At 39.3% G+C, this 26560-nt stretch overlaps 1 protein-coding gene across 3 annotated transcripts in view; it reads left to right on the top strand.

The window, feature by feature from the left end:
* The first annotated feature begins 1283 nt into the window (after positions 1-1283).
* The window catches only part of MKX (mohawk homeobox), a 97116-nt gene continuing 71839 nt past the window's right edge, over positions 1284-26560 (top strand). For all 3 annotated transcript variants that reach the window (XM_075271751.1, XM_075271752.1, XM_075271753.1), the window contains exons 1-2: positions 1284-1482; positions 7592-7842. In XM_075271751.1, the coding sequence (XP_075127852.1) occupies positions 7664-7842 (179 nt within the window). In that variant the 5' untranslated portion in view covers positions 1284-1482; positions 7592-7663. The remainder of the gene's footprint in view (positions 1483-7591; positions 7843-26560) is intronic.

The raw sequence follows: 26560 nt of genomic DNA on the forward strand, positions 1-26560 counted from the left end.
TGTTAGTATTATGTAGTATTACACAGGACAGTGTCAGTATTATGTAGTATTAGATACACTAGTACTGTATATACAGTGTCAGTATTATGCAGTATTACACAGGACAGTGTCAGTATTATGTAGTATTAGATACACTAGTACTGTATATACAGTGTCAGTATTATGTAGTATTACACAGGACAGTGTCAGTATTATGTAGTATTAGATACACTAGTACTGTATATACAGTGTCAGTATTATGTAGTATTACACAGGACAGTGTCAGTATTATGTAGTATTAGATACACTAGTACTGTATATACAGTGTCAGTATTATGCAGTATTACACAGGACAGTGTCAGTATTATGTAGTATTAGATACACTAGTACTGTATATACAGTGTCAGTATTATGTAGTATTACACAGGACAGTGTCAGTATTATGTAGTATTAGATACACTAGTACTGTATATACAGTGTCAGTATTATGTAGTATTACACAGGACAGTATCAGTATTAGGTAGTATTACATACACTAGTAGTGCTGTATATACAGTGTCAGTATTATGTAGTATTACATACACTAGTGCTGTATATACAGTGCCAGTATTATTCAGTATTACACAGGACAGTATCAGTATTAGGTAGTATTACATACACTAGTAGTACTGTATATACAGTGTCAGTATTATGTAGTATTACACAGGGCAGTGTCAGTATTATGTAGTATTACTATACACAGGGACGTACATTAGTACTGTATATACAGTGTCAGTATTATGTAGTATTACACAGGACAGTGTCAGTATTATGTAGTATTAGATACACTAGTACTGTATATACAGTGTCAGTATTATGTAGTATTACACAGGACAGTATCAGTATTAGGTAGTATTACATACACTAGTAGTGCTGTATATACAGTGTCAGTATTATGTAGTATTACATACACTAGTGCTGTATATACAGTGCCAGTATTATGCAGTATTACACAGGACAGGGTCAGTATTACTATATACTATGCTTGTAGTTCAGTGAGTGTATTTCGGGCTGTACCACTATTCTGTGCCCAGAAGCAGCGAGGTCTGCAGTGAATAAGAGCGAGTAACATAACACATCCCCTCCCCTGCCTCCTCCTCCTCTGCTGCCGCCCCGGACCCTGTATTCCAGCAGCACTGGATGTTCACAGTCTGCGCTGCACAGCTGGATAACATGGGCCGCTTGGTGTATGCGCAGTGCAGGGCTCGCAGCCTCAGGCTTAGTAAATAGGATAGAGCAGAGGCTGCCGCGGTTCGTGTGGTTAGAGCTGAGGATAGGACAGTGCAGGAGACATGTGCGCCTCACACTGGGGATGGCAAGAGCGCGACACGGCGGATTACTGACTGCTGCACTGCGCCTGGCGCTAAATCTGGCGCACACTGAGGACTAAATATAGCACACTTCTGTCAATGATTGTTCCTGATCCCAGAAACTTCTGCAGAAGTGGACCAGAACCAGAAGCAGGTAAGGCATGACTGCAATGTGTCATTCATCATGTAGTGTGTATGGTCACAGCATAGTATACAGTATATACAGTGACATGTGATACAGGGTCACAACTAGTTATCTATCTATCTATCTATCTATCTATCTATCCATCCATCCATTCATTTTCTATAAATTTGTTCATTAATAATTCTCTTTCTACAGTAGTTATCTATCCAGCATTACATGTTTTCTATCTATCTCCTATCTATCTATCTATCTATCTATCTATCTATCTATCTATCTATCTATTTCATATCTATCTATCTATCTATCTATCTATCTATCTATCTATCATCTATCTATCTATCTATCTAATATCTATCTATCTATCTATCTATCTATCTATCTATCTCCTATCTATCTATCTATCTATCTATCTATCTATCTATCTATCTATCTCCTATCATCTATCTATCTATCTATCTATCTATCTATCTATCTATCTATCTATTATCTATCTATCTATTATCTATCTAGCTATCTCCTATCTATCTATCTATCTATCTATCTATCTATCTATCTATCTATCTATTATCTATCTGTCTATTATCTATCTAGCTATCTCCTATCTATCTATCTATCTATCTATCTATCTATCTATCTATCTATTATCTATCTGTCTATTATCTATCTAGCTATCTCCTATCTATCTATCTATCTATCTATCTATCTATCTATCTATCTAGCTATCTATCTATCTATTATCTATCTGTCTATTATCTATCTAGCTATCTATCTAGCTATCTCCTATCTATCTATCTATCTATCTATCTATCTATCTATCTATCCCATATCTATCTGCCTATCCGCAGAGTGGGACAAATCCTAGAAGCCATGTAGTAAATGTTCTTAGATTTTCGGTTCCTGCCACTATTACTAAGAAGTTTTTATATTGCCAGGCCATTTAAACAGAGGACTACTGTAGTTCTAGATCTATCCATGTACGATATATAATGTACTGACTTATTCTATTACTCAGTTACTTATTAGATAGCCCCTACATATACAGCAGACAGAATGCATTTGCTTACTGTACATCAGTCCTTGTCTCCTGAAGAGCTCACAATCTAATTTTTTATAAACATAGTCTGCAGGATGAGCTTCATAGGGAGCCCAATAATGGGTGTTAGGTATTGTGTATGGCAGTGTAGCAGCGATGAGCTTGTCAGATATGGCAGGGCTGAGTCTTACATAGAACTGCAGGTAAGGCTTCTGCATTATGTTACCTTGGAATTGTTAAATGACAAGTTGAGCTTTGCTACATCTGTACTATATCTTCTATATCTTCTATTTGTTATACATGTATCTTATGTATTATGTTTATTATATATTATATTATATATTTATATATACTATATGATATATTTATGGAAGTTGTGCTGCTTATGAGCTCTTATTATTCTCTACCTGGCTCATATCATGCTGACATTTGTAGTTCACCACAGCAGCAGCTGCCCAGCCTATAATATATATCACATACACTTGTCATATGTAGAAGTGACTTGTTACATGTATTAGAGGCACGTAGTAAATCATGTGATGAGAGATATTTGGCAAAGGCAAGGAGGAACGATCCATCTAGAACGTGTAAGACATATATCCTCTAAGGAGAAGGAGTCTACAGACATCTTGAGTCTGATATCTCGCTGTGCCATACTAACCCATTGAATGCAATGTAGCAGAGCTGAATTTATCCCTTATTTGTAGGACAGGTAAGAAACACATTGTGACATCATGATGACTTGTGCCGGTGTCAAACTCAGCTCCACTCCATCCGCCGTCTTGTACAATGATGGGTGAATGTAGTTGGGTAGTGCCAGTGAGTGTGGCCAGCGCCAGGATAGTGGGCTATAAATAGAGGTCACACATTGCTGTAGAGTAGGACGGGTACACAAATAAGTCATGTTGATATTATTGTAGTATACAGTAGAACAGTCTAGGGAATTCAGACAGCTGCTCATATTTTATGTAGAACAGACAAATAACGTCTGAATTACATCCCTGCAAATATTTATAGTGGCCACCCTTTCATGTTGCTCCACTTCAATCTAAACACAGTAAAACCACACTGAGATCCGGGGGCTGACGTTGCAGCAGGTTGTTGATGGTAGTGGATGAAGGAAGGTCACTGTAATATATCAATGCATGTTACACTGGAAATACTGTTATGCTCTTCCCAGGCGGTGGAATGATCAAAGGCAGCGCAGGCTCATCTGGAGTGTAGGAAACCCAAGCTTCATGCACAGGCTTCTAAGCCATGGATCTACTCAAGAGATGGGGCTGAGCCTTGCATGGACCAGCTAGGGGTTTGGGGAACTACAAGGGTGGGGGTGCCGGAGCAAGTAACAGTCCTTATCACCTTGTAGTAGTAATGGGGCTTTCATTGGAGAATGGGGGGCACATACTTTTCAAAAATGCTAAATATTCATAGAATGCATTCCATTGGATTATTATATATCCGAAAGCTTTACCCGCTGCTGCAGAATAGGCAGTGGCGTATAAATAATGTATGATAATACTAGCCATATAATAACTAGATGTAAAACATACTTACACACGAGACAATTACATGCGTATACACAAATATAGATGTGTATATTCTTGGTATATGTATGTCTACACAGCCATACATACAGTACATACTCATATAATATGTATATGTAACACACTGAGAAGTACTGTATATAAAAAAATAGAAATACTGTATATATGTACTCTGTATACTAGGCTGTATAGGCTGTACTAGGTGTATAATATATATATATATATATATATATATATATATATTAGTATTTACACAAATACATTACACATATGTATGTACAGAGGTACAAACATATGTACCTCTATATATGACATATATAATATATATGCTATATACCTTACAATACCATATCACGTACATGTATGTTTACTAATATATACAAGTTTCTATATATAGTTGAATGTATATTTCTAAATATATATATATATATATATATATATATATATATATATATATACACACACACACACAGACACACACATCTACAGCATATGTGTCACGTAATATAGTATATGCCTACTCAGATACATACACATTTAGATTTACACATACACAAGTACATATGAACAGTCTTATATGATACATACGCACAGATATACATGTACAGTATATTTACACACACAAACAGGTTTAAAGATTGCAACCTTTATATTCTTATATATGACACATATTTTAAGAAAGTTAAATTCTCAAATTCTAATGTAAAAAATTCTGTTTGTGATAAAATAAATCATGAAACAGCGGATGAAATGTGTACATATATCAGTGGTATAGGGTCTTTTGTGTATCAGTGGTATAGGGTCTTTTGTGTATCTATATACACATAAGGTACAGTATGCTGCATCATGCATGTAAATGTAAATAATATAATATAAATGTAAATAATATAATATAAAACATAAATGTATATATGTACATTGTATTAAGAAGTATCATAGACACATATTACATGTCTTTATATTTCAGTGCATATATATATATATATATATATATATATATATATATATATATATATATATATATTTGTATTGAAACCGCCCTGGCACAGCATAGTAATATAGTCCAGTACAGCAGTGATGAATACTGAACTACGTTGCCGCTTATGGAAATGTGACAGCCGGATTTCTAGCTTACATTTTGTCGTCTATCACCTGACTTGCAGTAGTTCATTGCACAGTGTTGCCGCATATATATATATATATTGTATATGTGTATATATAAGATTTCTTAGATCTTTTATATTGTGACTTGTAGGTGTTATTTTGTGGGTAATACACGTTATATGAGTATACAAGCAGAGTTGTGTGCTGTATATACGTATAAAATACTGCCATTCCTAGGGCTAGAGCCATTTCTACAACCTCTGGTGCTTATCTGTGTAGATCAGGACCAGACAACTCCCAGGAGCTTCATTTCTAATGATGTCTGTGTAATATCTTATTGGATGGCTGCTGTGTTCTAGAAGATGTGCAGGCTTTGTTTTGAAGTCTATACACCTGTATCCATCTCACTTTTAGCCTGGTATTAATATAGGCTCACAGGTGTATGGTATATGTATAGTATATATACTATTAGCTGTCATATCTGGAAAAATAGAGTATGTGTGTGAATAGATGTGTATATCAGCACTCAACAGGTGGCCTGTGTGTCTAGAAATTTGCTGCTGGCGCCAAACTTGTTTTTTTTAATTTTCTAATGACATTGATGGAAGTTCCTAATATCTGGCTACTACAATCCATCACAATTTATTTCTGATACATATACCGGTAATTAAAAAATCATATAAAAGTTTACCTAATAATAATAATTATTATTATAAAGTATTTGGAATATCTGTAGTATCGTGTATAGTAATATATTACTGGATGTGATTTCTAAATCGAGGACTTAGTTCTTAGATTGTACAAAGACATAACAGAGTAAACTGAAATCGTAAGCGACATATTTTGTGATTAGTTAAGGAAAAGTAGCCAAAAAAACAATTTTATGTTTGTTGTTCTTTTTTGTTTTAGTAGTGTTAGTATAAGTGTTATTATATACTAATGCCGTTGTAATATCTATAGTAAATATATACAGCATATACTATATAGAATATTATACAGATGTAACAAAGTGAGTGTGTCAGTAAACTATTAGGGATTGTAATTTGTGTTGTCATTGAACAATACGGTAGGTTTACCTGCAGTCATAGGTAACACATTGAGATACATAATATAGGAATATACACACTATCTGGATATTATCGATATAGATACCATCTATCTATCTATCTATCTATCTATCTATCTATCTATCTATCTATTATCTATCTCATATCTATTATCTATCTATCTATCTATCTACCTACTATCTATTGTTGAGTCCTTCTCCATATATATATGGTGTATAAGGATCTTCTTGCTATAATTTTGATACTTCTCCATAGAACGTAGGGACGGGGTCTGTGGTTAATTACGGAGATTTACGTCCCACAGACAGAAGAGCAGGGGGCGGGCTGCACATTTTTTTAATTTCATTACAATGAAAACCCCTCGAATTCCGAATTCACCAAATTGTAAATGAGAAGGATGTCGGGGATGAAGGGCACAAATTGAGCAGAACAAATTATCCAGTTGTCCTGAGACGTGTGTCTTCCATGTGCACCGTCCGTTCCTTCCATGTACTGTGGGTCCTCTGTGCCACATTACAGGCACTGGTAGACAGGCACTGATATAAATAGTGCATTCCTAAACATGGATGGTTGCATTTTACTAGTTTTTCCACAGCAACGCCTTGTATTTGCGAATGGACCTCAATTTCTAAAATACCCAGACAAATCTTTACAAATCCCAAATTGTCAGCTTGTTCCAGACGGGATTAGCCGCCTTCTCCTTCTATTCATTATCTTATCGTTGACTTAACTTTTCTGGGGATTTGATTTATTTAATACACCTCCACCTTCCATCATCTCTGGATTGTGAATAATGGGCTGGTGGAGGAATCCTCAGACAGAGAGAAAGTCCTTTCTATAAATCTGGGTTGTCTTCTGCATCAGGTGGGGGATCTTTGTTGTTGATGAACCTCCATTAGAAGGAGCAATTTCCCTTCTCCCCATTGGGAACACATGCACGCTTGGGCAAACACATGGGAAAGTCATGGTCAGGAGCTGTAGGCCAAATTTGACCAATAGCTGTTGAAGGTTTATTGCCACTGTGTGATTGTTGGCTGGGCCTGTGCTTGTGGCCATCGACCAGTCTTCTCTTGTACCAAGGCCACCTTTGTCTCACCAGCAAGACCTTAGCGGCACATTGAACTGTGAATATGATCCTTGACTGTATATGTCATATCGAGGGGAAATTATCATGCTTATACTAATACTGGTGTAAAATGTATGAAAAGTCAGAAAGTTTTGGACATGTCTTGACTGATCAGCCATGAGGAACCTCTAGAACCACTGATAACCCAAATGTGAAGATGTGATAATGTGAAGAACGTCAGAAGAGTTGGACAAACTTTGTGTCCCCGGAGAATTGATCCATGAATGTTTTTTCTTTCTTGTAGGAACCGATTCTTCTGCACTACAGAACTACATATTCTATAGGAGCCAAGAGAGAAGCTTCAAGACTTCCTACCATGAACACCATCATGTTTAACAAGCTCAGTGGTCAAGTCCTTTTTGAGGATCCCACAGTTGACCGCGAGAGGGTAGTGCGGCCATATGTAGTAGGAATGGAGAGCCCCAGTCCTGATATAGATCTTCAAGACAGTGTCTCAGTAAAGGACAATGCCAGCATGAGGCATCGGCGCCCAGGGTAAGAACGTTCATATGAGCTGCTCTACATCGAATATCATTGTTATGTTGTTTGAACTGAGATGTGATGTCATGTTCTGGCTTTATTTTTTAGACTCATTTTTCTTAGACCTATTGTCTGTTTTCGGGCAGTTCTTTGGTGATCTACAGGCATTCATTGTTTCTGGTGATTTCTATATGTGTCCTATAGCACAGCATTTACGTTGGTGTAACCATTATAGGAAATATGATTTGTATATCGACTGTATTTCCCAGACTGCACTCTGTCAAAAGACCTAGACTCACAGTATAGTTATGTATGATGATGTGAGTCACTGACTCAGTGTAGGACTGATGCCCCAAACTATAATCATGATGGGATATCATAGGACTAATGTCCTGTACTGTAATCATGAAGGACATACCATGGGACTAATGTCCTGTACTGTAATCAGGATGGGCGTACCATGGGACTAATGTCCTAAACTATAATCATGATGGGGTACCATGGAACTAATGTCCTGTACTATAATCAGGATGGGCGTACCATGGGACTAATGTCCTGTACTATAATCAGGATGGGCGTACCATGGGACTAATGTCCTGTACTATAATCAGGATGGGCGTACCATTGGACTAATGTCCTGTACTATAATCAGGATGGGGTACCATAGGACTAATGTCCTGTACTATAATCATGATGGGGTATCATAGGACTACTGTACCGTGTTGTAATCAGGATGGGCGTAACATAGGACTACTTCCCTGTACTGTAATCATGATGGGGTACCATGGGCCTACTGTACCGTATTACAATCAGGATGGGCATACCATGGGAGTAATGTCCTGAACTATAATCATGATGGAGTACCATGGGACTAATGTCCCGAACTGTATTTATGATGGGCGTACCATGGGACTAATGTCCTGTACTATAATCATGATGGAGTACCATGGGACTAATGTCCTGTACTGTAATCATGACAGGAACGTATTCCCACAGGGAAGTGATCCACTGGGGAGATTTATGAAGACTGGCGTATACAATGCCAGTCTTCATATCCACTGCACTGGCAAAGAGTGCGCCTTTTTTATGTGCGTGTAGCTCTTGATATTGTATTACACGTATCATGGAGGATCGCCTGCTTTTTGGCTTTTGGGCTCTGATCACGTTTGTGGGATTCTATGTATGGTCAGTACTACCAATGCCAGATAAACCCTTTTGTCTAACAATGTAATGTGTCAGGTTCGGTATTTTTTTTACGAGAAACATGGCTCTACATCTTTATAGTGTTTATATGAATAAGCTCCAACAGCAGTGTGACCATAGCCGAAGTTGTGACCAGTAAAACCTTCCTTATTGTCTGTATATACTGTATACTGCTTGTAAGGCTGTGTGTAATGGCAGTCAACTTGTATCAATTAACGTAATGGACATCAAAGATAGTTTCTGTTGCCCAAAGCAACCAATCACAAGGCAGCTTTCATTTTTCAGAAGCAAAATACAACATGAAAGCTGCACTGTGATTGGTTACTATGGGTAACCGAGGCAGGTTTTTCTTATAGTCAGTTTCATAAATCTCCCCCATTGTGTATGATACATTATAGCAACCACAATGGGCGAAATTTAGCCATAACCTTCCTCCAACTAGCCCAAATCATACTTATAGGGATTCAGAAAGCAGAGATATAGGGGCTGACAGCCGACCCCCACATGGTGTATCCGGTCCCTGTACCATACTCCACAAATACTGACGCGCATTCCACAAAAAATACGTCAATATGTTATCCACGATTACAGATCCGCAAAAAGACTTGTATAATCCCCTACCAAAAATTTGGGCAAGAACAGGACATGCTTAATTTGCAATCCTTGTATACGGCTCACACACACGGCCATAAAAACTGTGGGGCCCTAGAAATGAAAAGGTATACACGAGGCCTGAGGGGGAAAGCAGTGAATTTTGTTGCAGATTTTGCTGCGGTTTTTTTGAGCTAAAGCCAAAAGTGACTTCAAAATGAATAAGGAATATATAGTAAGTTCTTATATTTCTACCTTCTGCTCAATCCACGACTGGCTTTGGCGCAAAAATGCAGCAAAATCTGGAACAACCAAAGCAGCAATATGTGACTTTGGCCTTAAAGCGTCACCTCTGCCTGTAACATGGTGGCAGTGCTAAGAATCCTACATAAAAAATAATCCACCTGCTCGTTCTTTAGTCAGATTCCACCTGAGAACTCTCATTGAAATTAATGAAAGGAGGATTTTGAGGTGGATTCCGCCTCAAATTCAGCATCCAATTCCTACGTAGGAAAACCCCCTAAATGTATGCTGACATGGGATGTAAAACGTTTCTGTCGGCGTAGAATTGTACGCAGTATTTCTAAAAATCCTCTCGCGGAGTTGGAATTTGGCCCTGCTTAAAAAAGGCAAGATACAGTGGCAAGCTCCAAATTCTGCTCCAAATTCAGCGTCAAAATCTGTTGTGTAAGACTTTGCGCACCATAAAAGCTCCCATTGATTTCAATGGGAGCCTGGATCGTATACGCCGTGTTATTTTGCGGCTGCAAAATAACGCGGCATATACGATCCAGGCTCCCATTGAAATCAATGGGAGCTTTTATGGCGCGCAAAGTCTTACACGCCGTATACGTGCCACATCACGCGGCACGTTTCTCCGTGTGAACGCACCCTTAAGCAGAAATTTTCTGATTGACAAATTCAATGTCAAAATTCTACGTATGGACAACCCCTTACTGTCATAAGTCTGGCAGTACTTACTTACTGAACCATGGGTCGTCCATATTTAGATATTTTTAGCTACATCAAGTTTGTAGGTCTATAAAGGTCTAGTATTTTTTGGGTTTAGACAACAATGTGTCTACTAAAGTGAATATAGAACTTGGTGAACTGAAACAGAAGACACTCCTATATATTAGAAATGCGATGTGGGTAACACAGTGGCCTTGCAGCGCTGGAGTCCTGGGTTCGAATCCCGCCAGGAACAACATCTATAAGTAGTTTGTATGTTCTCCCCGTGTTTGCGTGGATTTCCTCCCATTCTAAAAAGACATACTGATAGGAAAAAAAAATGTACATTATGATCTCTATATGGGGCTCACAATCTACATTAAAAAAAAAAAAAAACTAAAGCAAGGTGATTTTATAGTGACTAAGGCCGCACGTAGGAGAACACCTCTAAGGAATGCAGCAAAAACAGGTTTTTGTTTTTTTTTTTAGTTTTTCTTAGCTTTGTTTCTTCCCCTAACAAATCTACAGGGCAAAGCGCTTGCGATTCCGCAGTTAAAATTCAATAAAACATTTTTTTGTTTTTGTTATTTTTTGCAGTGTGTGTATCAGCAAAGGGTTATTCCCAACGCAGACATATATTTTATACCCACAGATTATACCTTTACGTTTTGTTCATGAAATATTGTTTTGTCCGAAATGTAAATAACAATTCAGAGCCTGATCTGCCTATAACCCTTAGCACTTCTCCTGTGTTGCACCCATACACTAGATTGTATTCCTACTACACGGGCGGGCATACAATTGGTGCAACCTGTGCAGCTGCAGAAGGGCCCGGTAGGTCAGGGGGGCCTATCATCTTAACAGGAGCTTTCTACTGTCTATAAGATTGTGGGTAAGTGCCTAAGATAATGGATGTCTTGCCTAACAATTGCTGGCGGACTGTTAGGGAGACAATGGGGGGTGCTATATGCTTACACAATGTTAACCCCTGATTTGCACACATGTGTTGTAGATATTGGACTTCATACTATGATGTAAACCTTTATATATGTGTTTGAACAAATTATGCCTTGGTGACCCATCTGTGCCGAGTGACAACAGCACGCGGAGTCCCTACAGGACCATATTATATGTTACATATTACATAGGCACTCTATGCACCACCACTTGGTGCCTCCATATTCTCTCCTACAAGCTACGTTCTGGCTAAAATTACCTTTATTTTTAAGTACATTGTATGACTTATGGACATATATAAGATTGTACTGTATATATGTATTCATCTGTAATACCCAGATCCATCGCACGGCCGTGTGCAGGAGGTTTTAGGCTTCCATAACTAACGTCTTTCTACCTTCCATTTCATTTTGTCTCAGTTTCATCGTTTATTTCTGGTGGTTTTCTACAAATACGTTTATAGTAATAATATAATAATAGTAATATTAATCATTATAATATAAGTATCGCGTCTTCTGCCTTACCGGAGCCAAATCCGATAGAATTACAAGCAGATTAGTGGTAACCGTGTCATCCCTATACGTGAAAAATTAGAGTTTGTGGGTTTGGAATTACCGGATCTATCTGTAGAAGAAATATATCATATAATACAAAGCGTTTTTACCATCTGCTCTTCAACTGGGTTTTCCATTGAGCGCTTGGAGGAAGTATCTGCTGGCGTTTGGGTGTATTACATGAATATGGGCTGTGTTTGCTGCGTTGCAGACTTATCCATCATAAGGTAGAAAGTTATTCCTTTGTACATCAAAGTGTATAGCCGTACATTCCTTACAATGCGTTCAGGATGTGCCCTGTCTGTCTATATAGAATAGAACATAGATCAGCCTCTGTTCAATATACAAAGGGAAGCTGCAATAGCTACTGCAAGGACTGGTTTAACCCTATAGTGCATGCTTTTTTGTACCAAGGATCGAGGTCTGCATATCCCCTTTATATACATTACCATTATGTGTACCCTAAGGAAGGGAAGCAAACAGTAATCTAGACTTTCCGGGGTCCGCTTAACTCCTGGCATCAGCAATGGCCACTATCAGTTGTATCTGCATCCTCTTGCTCTGCCAGTGCATCATGATACCGGGTATATTTAGAGTCTACCGTCGTGTCTGCTCTCTAGTAAATTGGCGCAGTTCTGTGTTTGCTGCCTGTGTGATATGATATCAGTACTTATACTATATATTCTTCTGTGCGGTATACAGATGAAGCAGAGCTGAGTTTATAATTTGTGACGCATACTTAGGGCTGCTGGGAAATTTACTGCCAATGATAAGTATACGATATAAGTCGACCCCTATGCAGACGATATCTTTGCCCTTTAATTCTCCATTCCATGTTTGTCAAGTACACAGTGACCATCATACTGTAGATCTCTTCTCTCATGACTGGTACAATATGTCACCTGGCCTCCACCAATAACTGAGCCTCAGTCCCTTACATTCTAGCAGACAGAAATGCATTTTGTATTGTGGTGGTGGGACCCTTTGACTACAGCGCCCTGTGCAGTTGGGGGCGTTATATATCGTGTATCCAAACTAGCTTGCCATGTTATGCTAAAGGTGGCCATACACAATAGATTAATGTCTGGATGTTATATACGTAGGTTTTCCCAACTTTCTCCTAACAGCAAATGTCGGGGAAACAAGAGTCAGGCATACTGGGTTTCAACATGCCCAGTCTTCTTCTTATGGGACATAACTTGCTGCCTGAGGCGTCTGATAGTGGCTTATTCACCTCTTCCTATTGAGAAAACCTGTTGGTATTCATGTGTATGGGGGAATGGGTGATAGGGAGGAGTAGCTGTTGGCCAACGTAGCATTCAGCTATCTAAGGTCTGGTCCACATCTGCGTTTGGGTTTCTGTTCGGGAGTCCTCTTGGGGACCCCCAAATGTAAACCTATATGCATTAAAAAGCGGTTACCTAAAGGAAACCCTCGGTTTTAGGGGCAGATTTCGCAACAAAAAGGCATCCTGATTCACCTTGCCGTGGATTCCGTGGCTAATTCAGCTGCGGCATCCACAGCTTGAGGCTCCCTCCCTCCCTGATGGAATGTTGATGCACTGCATCTGCATCCCATCGCGGCTAGCCCGTGGCGAAAATGCAGGCGATGGAAAATGAGGAGAATTCCTCGGGTCTGTGTGGTTTCCACTCAGTTTCCACACAAAACATGCGGAGAGAAAAGTCTATGGGGTCTGTGAGTTTCCTTTAGGTAACCACTTTTTAATGCGTATAGGTTTCCATTCGGGGGTTACCCAAGAGGACTACCCTATCGGAAACCCAAATGCAGATGTGAACCAGGCCTAAGGCTATATTAACATATTATTATTAATATATATTAACACCTGTGTTCAATTGCAAAATTTGTACAAATTCGCTAACAGAACAAAATGAAGGGCACAGGAAAGGAAGCCCAGTGGTCCCTTCTGTATACAGTGGGATCCTATGGGCCCCATTATCATCTGTAAATTTTAAGGATCCGTCACTTCCATTATTCTGCTTTTAAATGGAGCAGGGCAATGAATGCTAATGGTAATGTGAATGAGGCCAAGTAAACTCATCAGAAAGTTCAGAGAATGCCACCCCAGAGAACACGTCCCTGCCTTTGGATAGGTACATGGTATATAATTGTTTGGTATGTGACTTGCTTTAGTAATGTGACATCATTTGTGGGGGTAAAACCCCCGGGGTGATGACACCAAACAGAAAACAAATGAGGAATGAGCAAAACAATGTAACATTAGACGTCATTAAAATAAGATTTGGGGTTGCGGTTGCCAGTAGATGACATGGTCTTCATACTTTCTGATGTGTTCTGCAGACACAAGGCTTGATAAATAACTCTAGTAATTGTCAGTAGAGCGCCTTGTCATTAGCTGCTCCAGGATCCAGCTTTCCTCCGTAGATGTTCTCAGAAATGCTAAACATTTGTGACGACGTCTAGTGCGGCCGGGCTCGAAACACATTTCTTGCAGGGCTCATGTTGACTTGCAGTGACATCTACTGGAATCCCATTAGTACTCAGCTGAATTCTATTACTCACGTCTGGGCATCTGAATGTGTATTTGGGGGCGAGCCAGAAAATTTCTAAAGATGCTTTCGAAGGTCTGCTGCCAAGGAAAAATTGATGTCAGTAACAAATTCCAGGTAGTGAAAGTGTTTTAAAGAGTCTTTTATTTAAATAAAAAAGACAACACTTTGTCAAATAACACAATGTAGGGTCCGGGCCAGGGCCGGAACTTTTATAAGGATAATGGAAAATACCTTTTGGGTAATACTAATGACTGGGCTTTTTCTTTGACGCTTCCACTTTATGGAGAATAAGGAATTCATATCTGCTTGGAATTAAATAGAAGATGTCTCAACGTTATTGTATACATGGCGTGGCCTTAAAAATATACTAGTACATTTTAATTATACACAAAATGCAGAAGGCTTTGTTCACATTTGCATTTTTAGAAAAAAATTTTTGATGGCAAGAATAGCGTCAAAGATACCAGAGCCTTGATGGAACCGTGATAAGACCCCATTATAAGTCAGTAGGATCTGTCAGGATTTGTTGGGATCTATATGGCAATAGGTCCAGCGTACCTGCTTGTGGGATCAGAGTTTAAAGGGATATTCTGGGGAATTTTTTTAAAAAATTTTTGCTAACAGTAGGCGATGTTCTAAATTAAAAAGCAACTACTACTTACCTGTTATACCCCCTCTTCTCCGGTGCCGATTCTTCAGTGGTTTCCGCATACATGCCACTGCTGACACATAGCTACCACCTCCGCTCTGACTGCCTCTGCTTGATTGTACTCATGGCCCACATTGTGTTGGGACACATCTACCAAGTCCAAATCTAAAAATTACAAAAAATCCAGCGGAGTGTCCATACAAATGGGGACTTTGGTCCATTCCAAACAATGCCATACAGTGACGCGTTATATGCACAGTTCCTTTAGTCCATATGGTAACGCCCTCATTGCTCCAAAGATCTCAAGAACTGAAGCAGCGATTCACAAGGTGCGACCACGATTAAATTCAGGTAACCCTGATCTATCTATCTGCTGGGTTGGGTTGATGAGTTGGGTTCTGGTGACAGACTCCCTTTAAGACAATATATTCTACATGTCCAGATTACTGCCCCCCCATCTCATACTATTCTTGCCAGTTTCACCATTGAAGCCAGTCATTGGCCGCAGTGGACATGTGGATGTTCAGTAGGTCAGTGCTCTAAATATATACACACGACTAGCTGAGACCACCAGATCATTGGAGTTGGAGTGTTGGAATGAGTGGGCTTGTATAACATTTTCCGCTATTACTTAAAGGGGTTTTCTTGTTTCTTTGTCTCACCTTCTCTCTTGTCTCCTCTCCTCTCTACTTCCTAGACTCAGTGAAAAGTTGGGAGCCTGGGTAATGTACAACTCAGGCCAGCAGCTCCGTGTGCCTGAGATCTTCATACTGAGATAGGAGATCCAGCCCCCTCCATAGAACTAATAACTGTCAATCACAATGAAGAGAATAGAGAGGGCTGAGAACAGGAAGCAGCTGGCCACTGCTGCTAGATAGCAGAGGTGGTCTGACAACAAGCTGGAAACACAGAATAAGCTATATGATGCATTGTCATGGGTAAAACACTTCCGTTAGATGTCCGTTTTGACAGTGTCCATAAAAAAAAATGAACGGACTTCTATAATAATAGACATTAACGAACACTAACTATTGTTAATGTGCCCATTTTTTTAACGGATATATTGAATGGATCAGTTAAAGAAAAAACGGAAACAGTAGTGTTCCATTAATATCCGTTTTTATACTCTATGGTTTTGTTGTTGTTGTTTGTTTCTGCTCACTGAGCATGTGCGGAAAAAAAATGGACAGTGATAACAGACAGTATAATGAACAACCGTCTGATACTGTCCGTTACCCATAGACTTGAGTATTAAAAAATAATGGATGCTTGACGTCCGTCATGAAGCTGTTATTTTTCACAGACGCAAAAGTCCTGCGGGATTTTTTGTCCCAGAAAAATAACGGACATGTGAAGGATGTCACCAATGGTCACCAAAGGGCAAAAGGTAAAATACCATTGAAATCAATGGAAATTTTAATGGATTTGTGACGGTTCTACTAGTGTACGTTGCTAAAATCTTGTAAAGGAAAATAGCAATAGGCACTACTGATGGTCACCTGATGGGAATACCCCTTTAACTGCTTAATCTCCTGGACAACCCATTGACATTACACCATTATATTATGCTAAAATATCCTACAATATTTAGGTTGACAGTATGAAGAAGAGGTATTGTAAGGATTGACTGTAGGATCAGTCCTGGGACCCATGCTGTCCTCGTATCAGTTCCCTACACAGCAGATGGACAGGAGCAGCGCTACATAGGTAAACTCTGTAGGTGAAACTGCCGACCTTAACAACTTTCATTCAGAGGATTATGGGACCTCCACCAGTCAAATTGTGAAAAATCAACTTTTTTAGGACTTAGGGTTGTTTAAATGACCTTAGCAGGGGTGTAACTTGCGGTTGAGCAGAGGGTACTGTCGCGTCTGGACGCAGGAGCTATAAGAGGCTCATAAGGTACCTCTTCTCAATCTCAGGAGACCAGTACTATAGATAGTACATTATAGTTAGGAGTCTGGTACAGACTTTGCATTGGTGCCCAGGAGCTTCATGTATGTATATATATATATATATATATATATATATATATATATATATATATATATATATGTGCATGTTGTATGTCGCCTGATGTGCTCCTGATTCTAGAGGATTTGTCTGCAGATACATTTTTTCTTTTTACAAACAGCCAAGGATTAATAACAATAAAATCAATAATAATGACTTGCCCATTCCCATCCTGATGCTGTCTTGGTCCCTGCTGGTCTCCACCTTCTGCTCCATGTATTAGTAGTGAGAGCATTATTTTTTTAACCCATTGTAACCTGTTGATTGTAAAAATATATAAATGCAGCTGCTATTTCATTGCTTTGTCGCGGCTTTCTTCACATCTGCGTCAGAGTCGCCGTTGAACTCCGTCACAGTGTCCTTCTGAAAATCAGTGGAAGAAAAGGTCCTGTATGGAGTACCTTTCAGTTTTAAAAGGACGGACAGGTGATGGACCCCATTATAGTCAGTGGGGTCTGTCGGACTCTGTGTTACGACTATTTTAGTGGCCTGACTCTCCGTTGTTCTGGTCCTTCAATGGTGGCAAAGCTAGTGTGAACCTTGCACAAGATGTCACCTTGAAAGCCTTGTCTGCTGTATTGCAGGCACTATTAAAACCAATCGCCCTTTAGACTTACATGTATAAAAAATAGAGTTGATACCATAAGTACCCAAATTTCTTTGAAAAAAAAAACAACTTTGATGAAGACCATCGAAATACAGGGTAAGGGAGCCTTCACACGGAGTAAACGCGCGTGTATTTTTGCAAAGTACACGTGTAAAAATAAGACTCCCATTGACTTCAATGATATTTTTTATACGTGTAAAAATTTGCCTGTAAAATGTCATTGAAGTCAATGGGAGTCTTATTTTTACACGTGTATTTTGCAAAAATACATGCGCGTTTACTCCGTGTGAAGGCTCCCTAACGTCTGATATCTGCATAAAGTAACAGTAGAGGGCGCTATATTTTTTAATGTATGTGTTTTCTGATATAAAGTATATTTTAGTGCATAGTAATCTGATCAGAAATGTAAAATAAACACACACATCTATATCTATCTATCTATCTATCTATCTATCTATCTATCTATCTATATACACACACACACACACACACACACACACACACACACAGTATAAATACATATATTATAGTGATTCTGGCCTTCAAAAAACAAAACACTTTTTTACAATAATATTCTAATATTACTAATAATTCATTGGATTAAAAATAATCACATTTTATTCTCTGCTCATTATCCTAATTATTATTAACATTTAGATTTTTTTTTCGTAATAATTCTCAGAGTTACAATTATTTTTCCATTATCATGTACAGTACACGGTATACGAGGGTATATTTGTGTATTATATGAGAATATGTATAATGAGCTAGTTATATATTACTACATTATACAGCTCTTCTATATCCCACTATATGACTGTGGTGTATACAATGACTTATATTAGTTAATTAAATAAATTATCTTGTGTGTTAAATTATCCAATTAGAAGCTTATGGTAAAATCCCAAAGTACATACTAACTCCATAGTACTGGCGGGGTATTTAGTTATGCCAGTTTAACAACTTTTAGTTTCATACAAATAATAATAATAATAATAATAATAATAATAATAATAATAATAATAATAATAATAATTGTATTTCTATAGCGCCAACATATTCCGTAACACTTCATCAGACAGGACATAAACAGACAATATGAGACATTATAATGTGACAAAGTAATAAAGATATCAAACAATAGGACCCTGATCACAAGAGCTTACAATCTATGGGACATGCAGTAAATTTGCCGATTCTTTTGTGACAATGGTCAATAAATAAAGCCAAGTAATCAATTCCATATATATTATAATACAATATGAAGAGCAGAGGGCTTTGTGTATAACATATGCATTGAGTTACCAATATCTAGCAATGTCTCATGTATGTAAAGGAATAATATGTGATACAAAGTAACGCCTTCTGACAGTGGAAATTTGTATAGAAGAATTATATCTGGTAGACATACACAGTATTTAATGATAATAATTAGAGATGAGCGAACAGTGTTCTATCGAACACATGTTCGATCGGATATCAGGGTGTTCGCCATGTTCGAATCGAATCGAACACCACGTGGTAAAGTGCGCCAAAATTCGATTCCCCTCCCACCTTCCCTGGCGCCTTTTTTGCACCAATAACAGCGCAGGGGAGGTGGGACAGGAACTACGACACTGGGGGCATTGAAAAAAATTGGAAAAAGTCATTGGCTGCCGAAATCAGGTGACCTCCATTTTAGACGAATAGTGGATTTCAAATCCGGGTCATATGAGAATGTGAACTTTGTGACTATGAGACAGGGATAGCTGTACAGGCAGGGATAGCTAGGGATAACCTTTATTTAGGGGGGAATGTTATTAAAAATAACTTTTTGGGGCTCTATCGGGTGTGTAATTGTGATTTTTGTGAGATAAACTTTTTCCCATAGGGATGCATTGGCCAGCGCTGATTGGCCGAATTCCGTACTCTGGCCAATCAGTGCTGGCCAATGCATTCTATTAGCTTGATGAAGCAGAGTGTGCACAAGGGTTCAAGCGCACCCTCGGCTCTGATGTAGCAGAGCCGAGGCTGCACAAGGGTTCAAGCGCACCCTCGGCTCTGATGTAGGAGAGCCGAGGGTGCACTTGAACCCTTGTGCACCCTCAGCTCTGCTACATCAGAGCCGAGGGTGCGCTTGAACCCTTGTGCACACTCTGCTTCATCAAGCTAATAGAATGCATTGGCCAGCGCTGATTGGCCAATGTATTCTATTAGCCTGATGAAGTAGAGCTGAATGTGTGTGCTAAGCACACACATTCAGCTCTACTTCATCGGGCTAATAGAATGCATTGGCCAGCGCTGATTGGCCAGAGTACGGAACTCGACCAATCAGCGCTGGCTCTGCTGGAGGAGGCGGAGTCTAAGATCGCTCCACACCAGTCTCCATTCAGGTCCGACCTTAGACTCCGCCTCCTCCAGCAGAGCCAGCGCTGATTGGCCGAATTCCGTACTCTGGCCAATCAGCACTGGCTAATGCATTGTATTGGCTTGATGAAGCAGTGCTGAATGTGTGTGCTTAGCACACACATTCAGCTCTACTTCATCGGGCTAATAGAATGCATTGGCCAGCGCTGATTGGCCGAATTCCGTACTCTGGCCAATCAGCACTGGCTAATGCATTGTATTGGCTTGATGAAGCAGTGCTGAATGTGTGTGCTTAGCACACACATTCAGCTCTACTTCATCGGGCTAATAGAATGCATTGGCCAATCAGCGCTGGCCAATGCATTCTATTAGCGTGAACTGAGTTTGCACAGGGGTTCTAGTGCACCCTCGGCTCTGCTACATCAGATTGCTACATCTGATGTAGCAGTGCCGAGTGTGCATCAGATGTGTAGTTGAGCAAAACTGACTCAGCACTGCTAAGTCTGCATTCGCATAGGAATGCATTGGCCAGCCTTCGGCCAATCAGCGCTGGCTCTGCCGGAGGAGGCGGAGTCTAAGGTCGGACCTGAATGGAGACTGGTGTGGAGCTATCTTAGACTCCGCCTCCTCCAGCAGAGCCAGCGCTGATTGGTCGAGTTCCGTACTCTGGCCAATCAGCACTGGCCAATGCATTTCTATGGGGAAAAGTTAGCTTGCGAAAATCGCAAACTGACAGGGATTTCCATGAAATAAAGTGACTTTTATGCCCCCAGACATGCTTCCCCTGCTGTCCCAGTGTCATTCCAGGGTGTTGGTATCATTTCCTGGGGTGTCATAGTGGACTTGGTGACCCTCCAGACACGAATTTGGGTTTCCCCCTTAACGAGTTTATGTTCCCCATAGACTATAATGGGGTTCGAAACCCATTCGAACACTCGAACAGTGAGCGGCTGTTCGAATCGAATTTCGAACCTCGAACATTTTAGTGTTCGCTCATCTCTAATAATAATCTCTGCAATAATATGTAAGCGACGTGCACATTGTGTTTAAATGGGATATTATGTATGTTATAGGACATAAATAATATGTAATACTATGATGTCACAAGTATAATAATATGTAATAGTATGAGGTCACAAGTATAACAATATGCAATAGTATGATGTCACAAGTATAACAATATGTAAAGCCATATAATAAGATAATAATAATATGGAAGGAGTATATAACAACATGATGTCATGTAAAGAACAATGTCATACGCATAAAAATAATCTAATAATGAAATTATATCGGTGTTAAAATTTGCGCTGTAAACACAATGTCTTCTTTCCGCAGCGTTTTTCATTGCGTTTTCGCAGTTTTCCTCTGCGGACTTTCTGCCCCTATAAGAGATAAGACAAGATAAGATAATCCTATTACACATATACCTGTATATAATTGACATTCTGCAATTTTCTGCTCCAGATTTTTTTCCTGCAATATGTGGATGGGGTTAGCCAGAATCCCATTCTATTTGAGGGTACTGTAGCTATTTAGGGGTAGTTCACACGGAGTAAACTGGCGTGTATTTCGGCGTGTAATTTTACACATGTAAAACAAGACTCCCATTGACTTCAATGACATTTTACACGTGTATTTTGATGTGTATTTTGGCATGTTTTTTTTCATTGAAGTCAATGGGAGTCTTATTTCACATGTGTAAAATTACACGCCGAAATACACGCCAGTTTACTCCGTGTGAACTACCCCTTATTAAACACAAAGTTTTTTCGCCATGGCAAAAACGCTACATGGGGCTTCAGCTCTCATTGGTTTTTATTGAAGATATCTCGCTGCAACAGTTTAACCAATTGCAGAAGTTTGGGATATCTCTGCTACATCGGTATGTGTAATGATCTGCAAAATATAATAATAATAAATATGTAATAGCTATATGCAATATACAAAAAACCAAAACATAATGTCGTACATGTAACTATCTATAAAAAACCCTTAAATAGCTAATAATAATAATAATTTTTTTTTTATTTATATAGCGCCAACATATTCTGCAGCGTTGTACAATTTGTAATGTTCAAGTACAGACAGAAAAGAGACATTACAAAGGAATAGCTAATTCGCATAATGGGACTGAGGGCCCTGCTCACAAGAGCTTACAATCTATGAATAATAATGTAATAATTTATGATGTCATATAAGTATAATAATATGTAAATGGTGAATATATGTAATAATATAAAATGCTACAATGTCATGTAAGTGTCCGAACACAAAATGTATTATGTTAAAATAGGTTAGAAAAGTTTTATAATGTATCAAATAATACAAAAATTGACAAACGGGTAAAATTTTTTCAGTTTTTAATTTTTTCTCTGGTTAAAAAATACATATTTTTCTATAATAATATTGTGTAATAACAAAAATAATACTATTGAGTAATAAGGTGAGCAGTATGCCAGGGTGAGTACTAAGAATATCGTCCTGTGCGAAACTAATAATCATTATAAAAATATAATAAAAATTATTTCTATAAAACTTAGAATTTTTTTTTACAATTCAGAATAACCACTAATATTCTGCTATTTTTCCAGAAGTAATGCCAATAACATTAAGTTTGCGTTCACACTTGCCATATTTTGCTGCATTTTTTTGTAAATTTTTTAAGAAGGAAAAAAAACAAACAAAAACGCTGAAAAAAAAAAAATTACAGCAAAATAACTTAAAAAACAAGTGCGCGCGCAGCCGTAGAGGAATGATTGTGAAATTAATTGTGCCGTAATTAACCCCCCGCTGGACAAGAATCCCCAACTATAAAGCTCACCGCTGGCCGAGGCTGCTTCGCCCTCCATGCTGAAACCTCAGCCACTTCCACTTGTGTGCGGTTTTACTGTGTAAACTTTTTTAATAATGACTGATTTAACAAGGCCCAATTATAAGTAAATGAGGTGTGTGACAGGCTGTCATATCTGCAGAAATTCTCCGTCATCAGCCAAACCCTTAATGTGGTAAATTGGAGCAGTCAGACTGTTGAAAATGTAATTTGTAACACATCTGTTATACAGCGAAAATGCCCGACATCATCAAATCCAAATGCTGGAGCAGAAAGAGAGACGGGATCTGCGTGTTTATGGGATACGCACCAAGGCACGGCCTTCTCTCTCTATCCCTTCCCTTTATAGGACATATTATTCACATTGGAGGCCATTCAGTTGTGTTGTATGAGAGGAGCCCAGAACACATACGTCAAATTTTTATAATTTTTTTTGTAATTTTTAGAGACAAATTTTTTAACCATTTTTATTGCTTGTAAAAAAAGAAAAAAAAGATACAAATTTCAAGAATTTTCCATGGCAACTGGTGGGGTCCCAACAATCATCTGTGGATAGGTGAAAGATGGTTTTGCCTCTTTTGGCCGGAGGCCATGCATAGCGTGAACACGGCGATTTTGTAAAAACTGCGTTTTACTTTACCTGTAAGTGGACAGGATTTTGGCTAATACCATCCACACATTGCTGAAAAATATCCATAGAGGACGTGCTGTAATTTCAAAAACAGTGCGTTTTTGTAAATCGCAGCCTGTCAATTATACCTACAGAAACGCCGCTGGTTTCCCTATAGGTATAATGGAATGAGACGTTCCGCATAGGAAAACTCTGCTGAATTTCTGTTAAAAGCGTTGTAAGAAAATCCACGATGCATTTCCACCAGCGCGTTTCGGCTGCGGCTCACTATGTGGAGCCCCGGTCTTATAAAGGACCTTTCATCCCCTCCGCTGATACCAGCTCTTTGCATTCTTTAATACATGCCGCTCCACTGACTTGTAACAGTTGGAATTTTTTCTCTAGCCCTCACTGTTCTTTAGCAATAATTATTTTTAGTTTTGGTGCCTGATATGCTAATTAGGTTCACTACTCTCAAGTGGGCGGTCCGGAGCCAGAGCAGATGAGGAGGTATGATTCTGAGCTCTGACACTGTCCAATCACAGGCAGGCAGTGTCATGCCTTCGCATTCCTGACACCGCCCACTTGGCAGTAGAGTGCCTAATTACCATATAAGGCACCAAATGAACTGTGCTGATAGCTCAAGAATGGTGGGGGCTAGAGAAAAAATTCCAACTGCAAAAGTATCAGTGGGACAGCACCTATTAAAGGGTGCAAAGAACTGGAGATGGAGAAGGTGGTGAAAAGTTATCTTTAAGCCAAAGTTTCTATCTCCTTTACAGTAGTCTAATATTCTAAGGCTCTATTCACATTATCGCCATTACTTTAGTTCTTTATGGAGCTATGACGGCTATGAGAAAAGTTTCTTAATTTATTATCAGGTTTTTCTAGCAATTCTAATATTTTAGACATTGTTCTTTTTGACAGTGAAAATAGAAATGGAGACAATGGCCCTGATTTCCTACAACTAGACACTGGTGTAAACAAGACATATCTCTGGCACATCTAATTTGGGCTAGAATTTTCCGACATGTTCAACGTGTGTATGTGGATTGTCTGAAAAATGGGGTGCGGCTTAAATGCACCACGATGCTCCAAAAATGCGCCAAAGTAGTGTCAAAAAATTCTGGCATAAAGTAAGCCAACTAAAGGGTGGTAAAATGCGGACTAGACAGTGTGAAGATACGCCAGATATATCCTCCAGCATCAGTCACTATGATAAATCTGGGAGTTTCAGTTTGCACTAACTAGTAGTAAATCTGAGCCGGTGTTTATAAAGTGGAAAATTGGGGCCGCCAAATCTTTGTTGCTGTCAATGCAGATGGTTGTTGTGAGAATTTTCTCATCCTTATGTGATGTGAAAATATTGTGTATTTAGAACTTAAATCCCCCAGAATTCCCTACTAAGGGTCCAGCTCTGGAGTATAATACAGGATGTAACTCAGGATCAGTACAGGATAAGTAATGTAATGTATGTACACAGTGACTGCACCAGCAGAATAGTGAGCGCAGCTCTGGAGTATAATACAGGATGTAACTCAGGATCAGTACAGGATAAGTAATGTAATGTATGTACACAGTGACTGCACCAGCAGGATAGTGAGCGCAGCTCTGGAGTATAATACAGGATAAGTAATGTAATGTATGTACACAGTGACTGTACCAGCAGAATAGTGACCGCAGCTCTGGAGTATAATACAGGATGTAACTCAGGATCAGTACAGGATAAGTAATGTATGTACACAGTGACGGCACCAGCAGAATAGTGAGCGCAGCTCTGTAGTATAATACAGGATGTAACTCAGGATCAGTACAGGATAAGTAATGTAATGTGTGTACACAGTGACGGCACCAGCAGAATAGTGAGCGCAGCTCTGGAGTATAATACAGGATGTAACTCAGGATCAGTACAGGATAAGTAATGTAATGTATGTACACAGTGATTGCACCAGCAGAATAGTGAGTGCAGCTCTGGAGTATAAGGCCGGGTTCACACGGAGTTACGTGCCGCGAGATTTGGCACGTAGACGCCGCGTGACCCTTTGCGTGCCGTACACGCTCCCATTCATTTCAATGGGAGCGGGGAGCGTATGCGCCGCGCTAGTTTGCGGCCGTGAATAAATGCACGGCCGCAAACTAGCGCGGCGCATACGCTCCCCGCTCCCATTGAAATGAATGGGAGCGTGTACGGCACGCAAAGGGTCACGCGGCGTCTACGTGCCAAATCTCGCGGCACGTAACTCCGTGTGAACCCGGCCTAATACAGGATGTAACTCAGGATCAGTACAGGATAAGTAATGTATGTACACAGTGACGGCACCAGCAGAATAGTGAGCGCAGCTCTGGAGTATAATACAGGATATAACACAGGATCAGTACAGGATAAGTAATGTAATGTATGTACACAGTGACTGTACCAGCAGAATAGTGAGTGCAGCTCTGGAGTATAATACTGGATAAGTAATGTAATGTATGTACACAGTGACTGTACCAGCAGAATAGTGAGCGCAGCTCTGGAGTATAATACAGGATGTAACTCAGGATCAGTACAGGATAAGTAATGTAATGTATGTACACAGTGACTGTACCAGCAGAATAGTGAGCGCAGTTCTGGAGTATAATACAGGATAAGTAATGTAATGTATGTACACAGTGACGGCACCAGCAGAATAGTGAGCGCAGCTCTGGAGTATAATACAGGATGTAACTCAGGATCAGTACAGGATAAGTAATGTATGTACACAGTGACGGCACCAGCAGAATAGTGAGTGCAGCTCTGGAGTATAATACAGGATATAACTCAGGATCAGTACAGGATAAGTAATGTAATGTATGTACACAGTGACTGCACCAGCAGAATAGTGAGTGCAGCTCTGGAGTATAATATA

This window comes from Leptodactylus fuscus, chromosome 4 (genome assembly GCF_031893055.1).
Source record: "Leptodactylus fuscus isolate aLepFus1 chromosome 4, aLepFus1.hap2, whole genome shotgun sequence".
Taxonomy (NCBI): Eukaryota; Metazoa; Chordata; class Amphibia; order Anura; family Leptodactylidae; genus Leptodactylus; species Leptodactylus fuscus.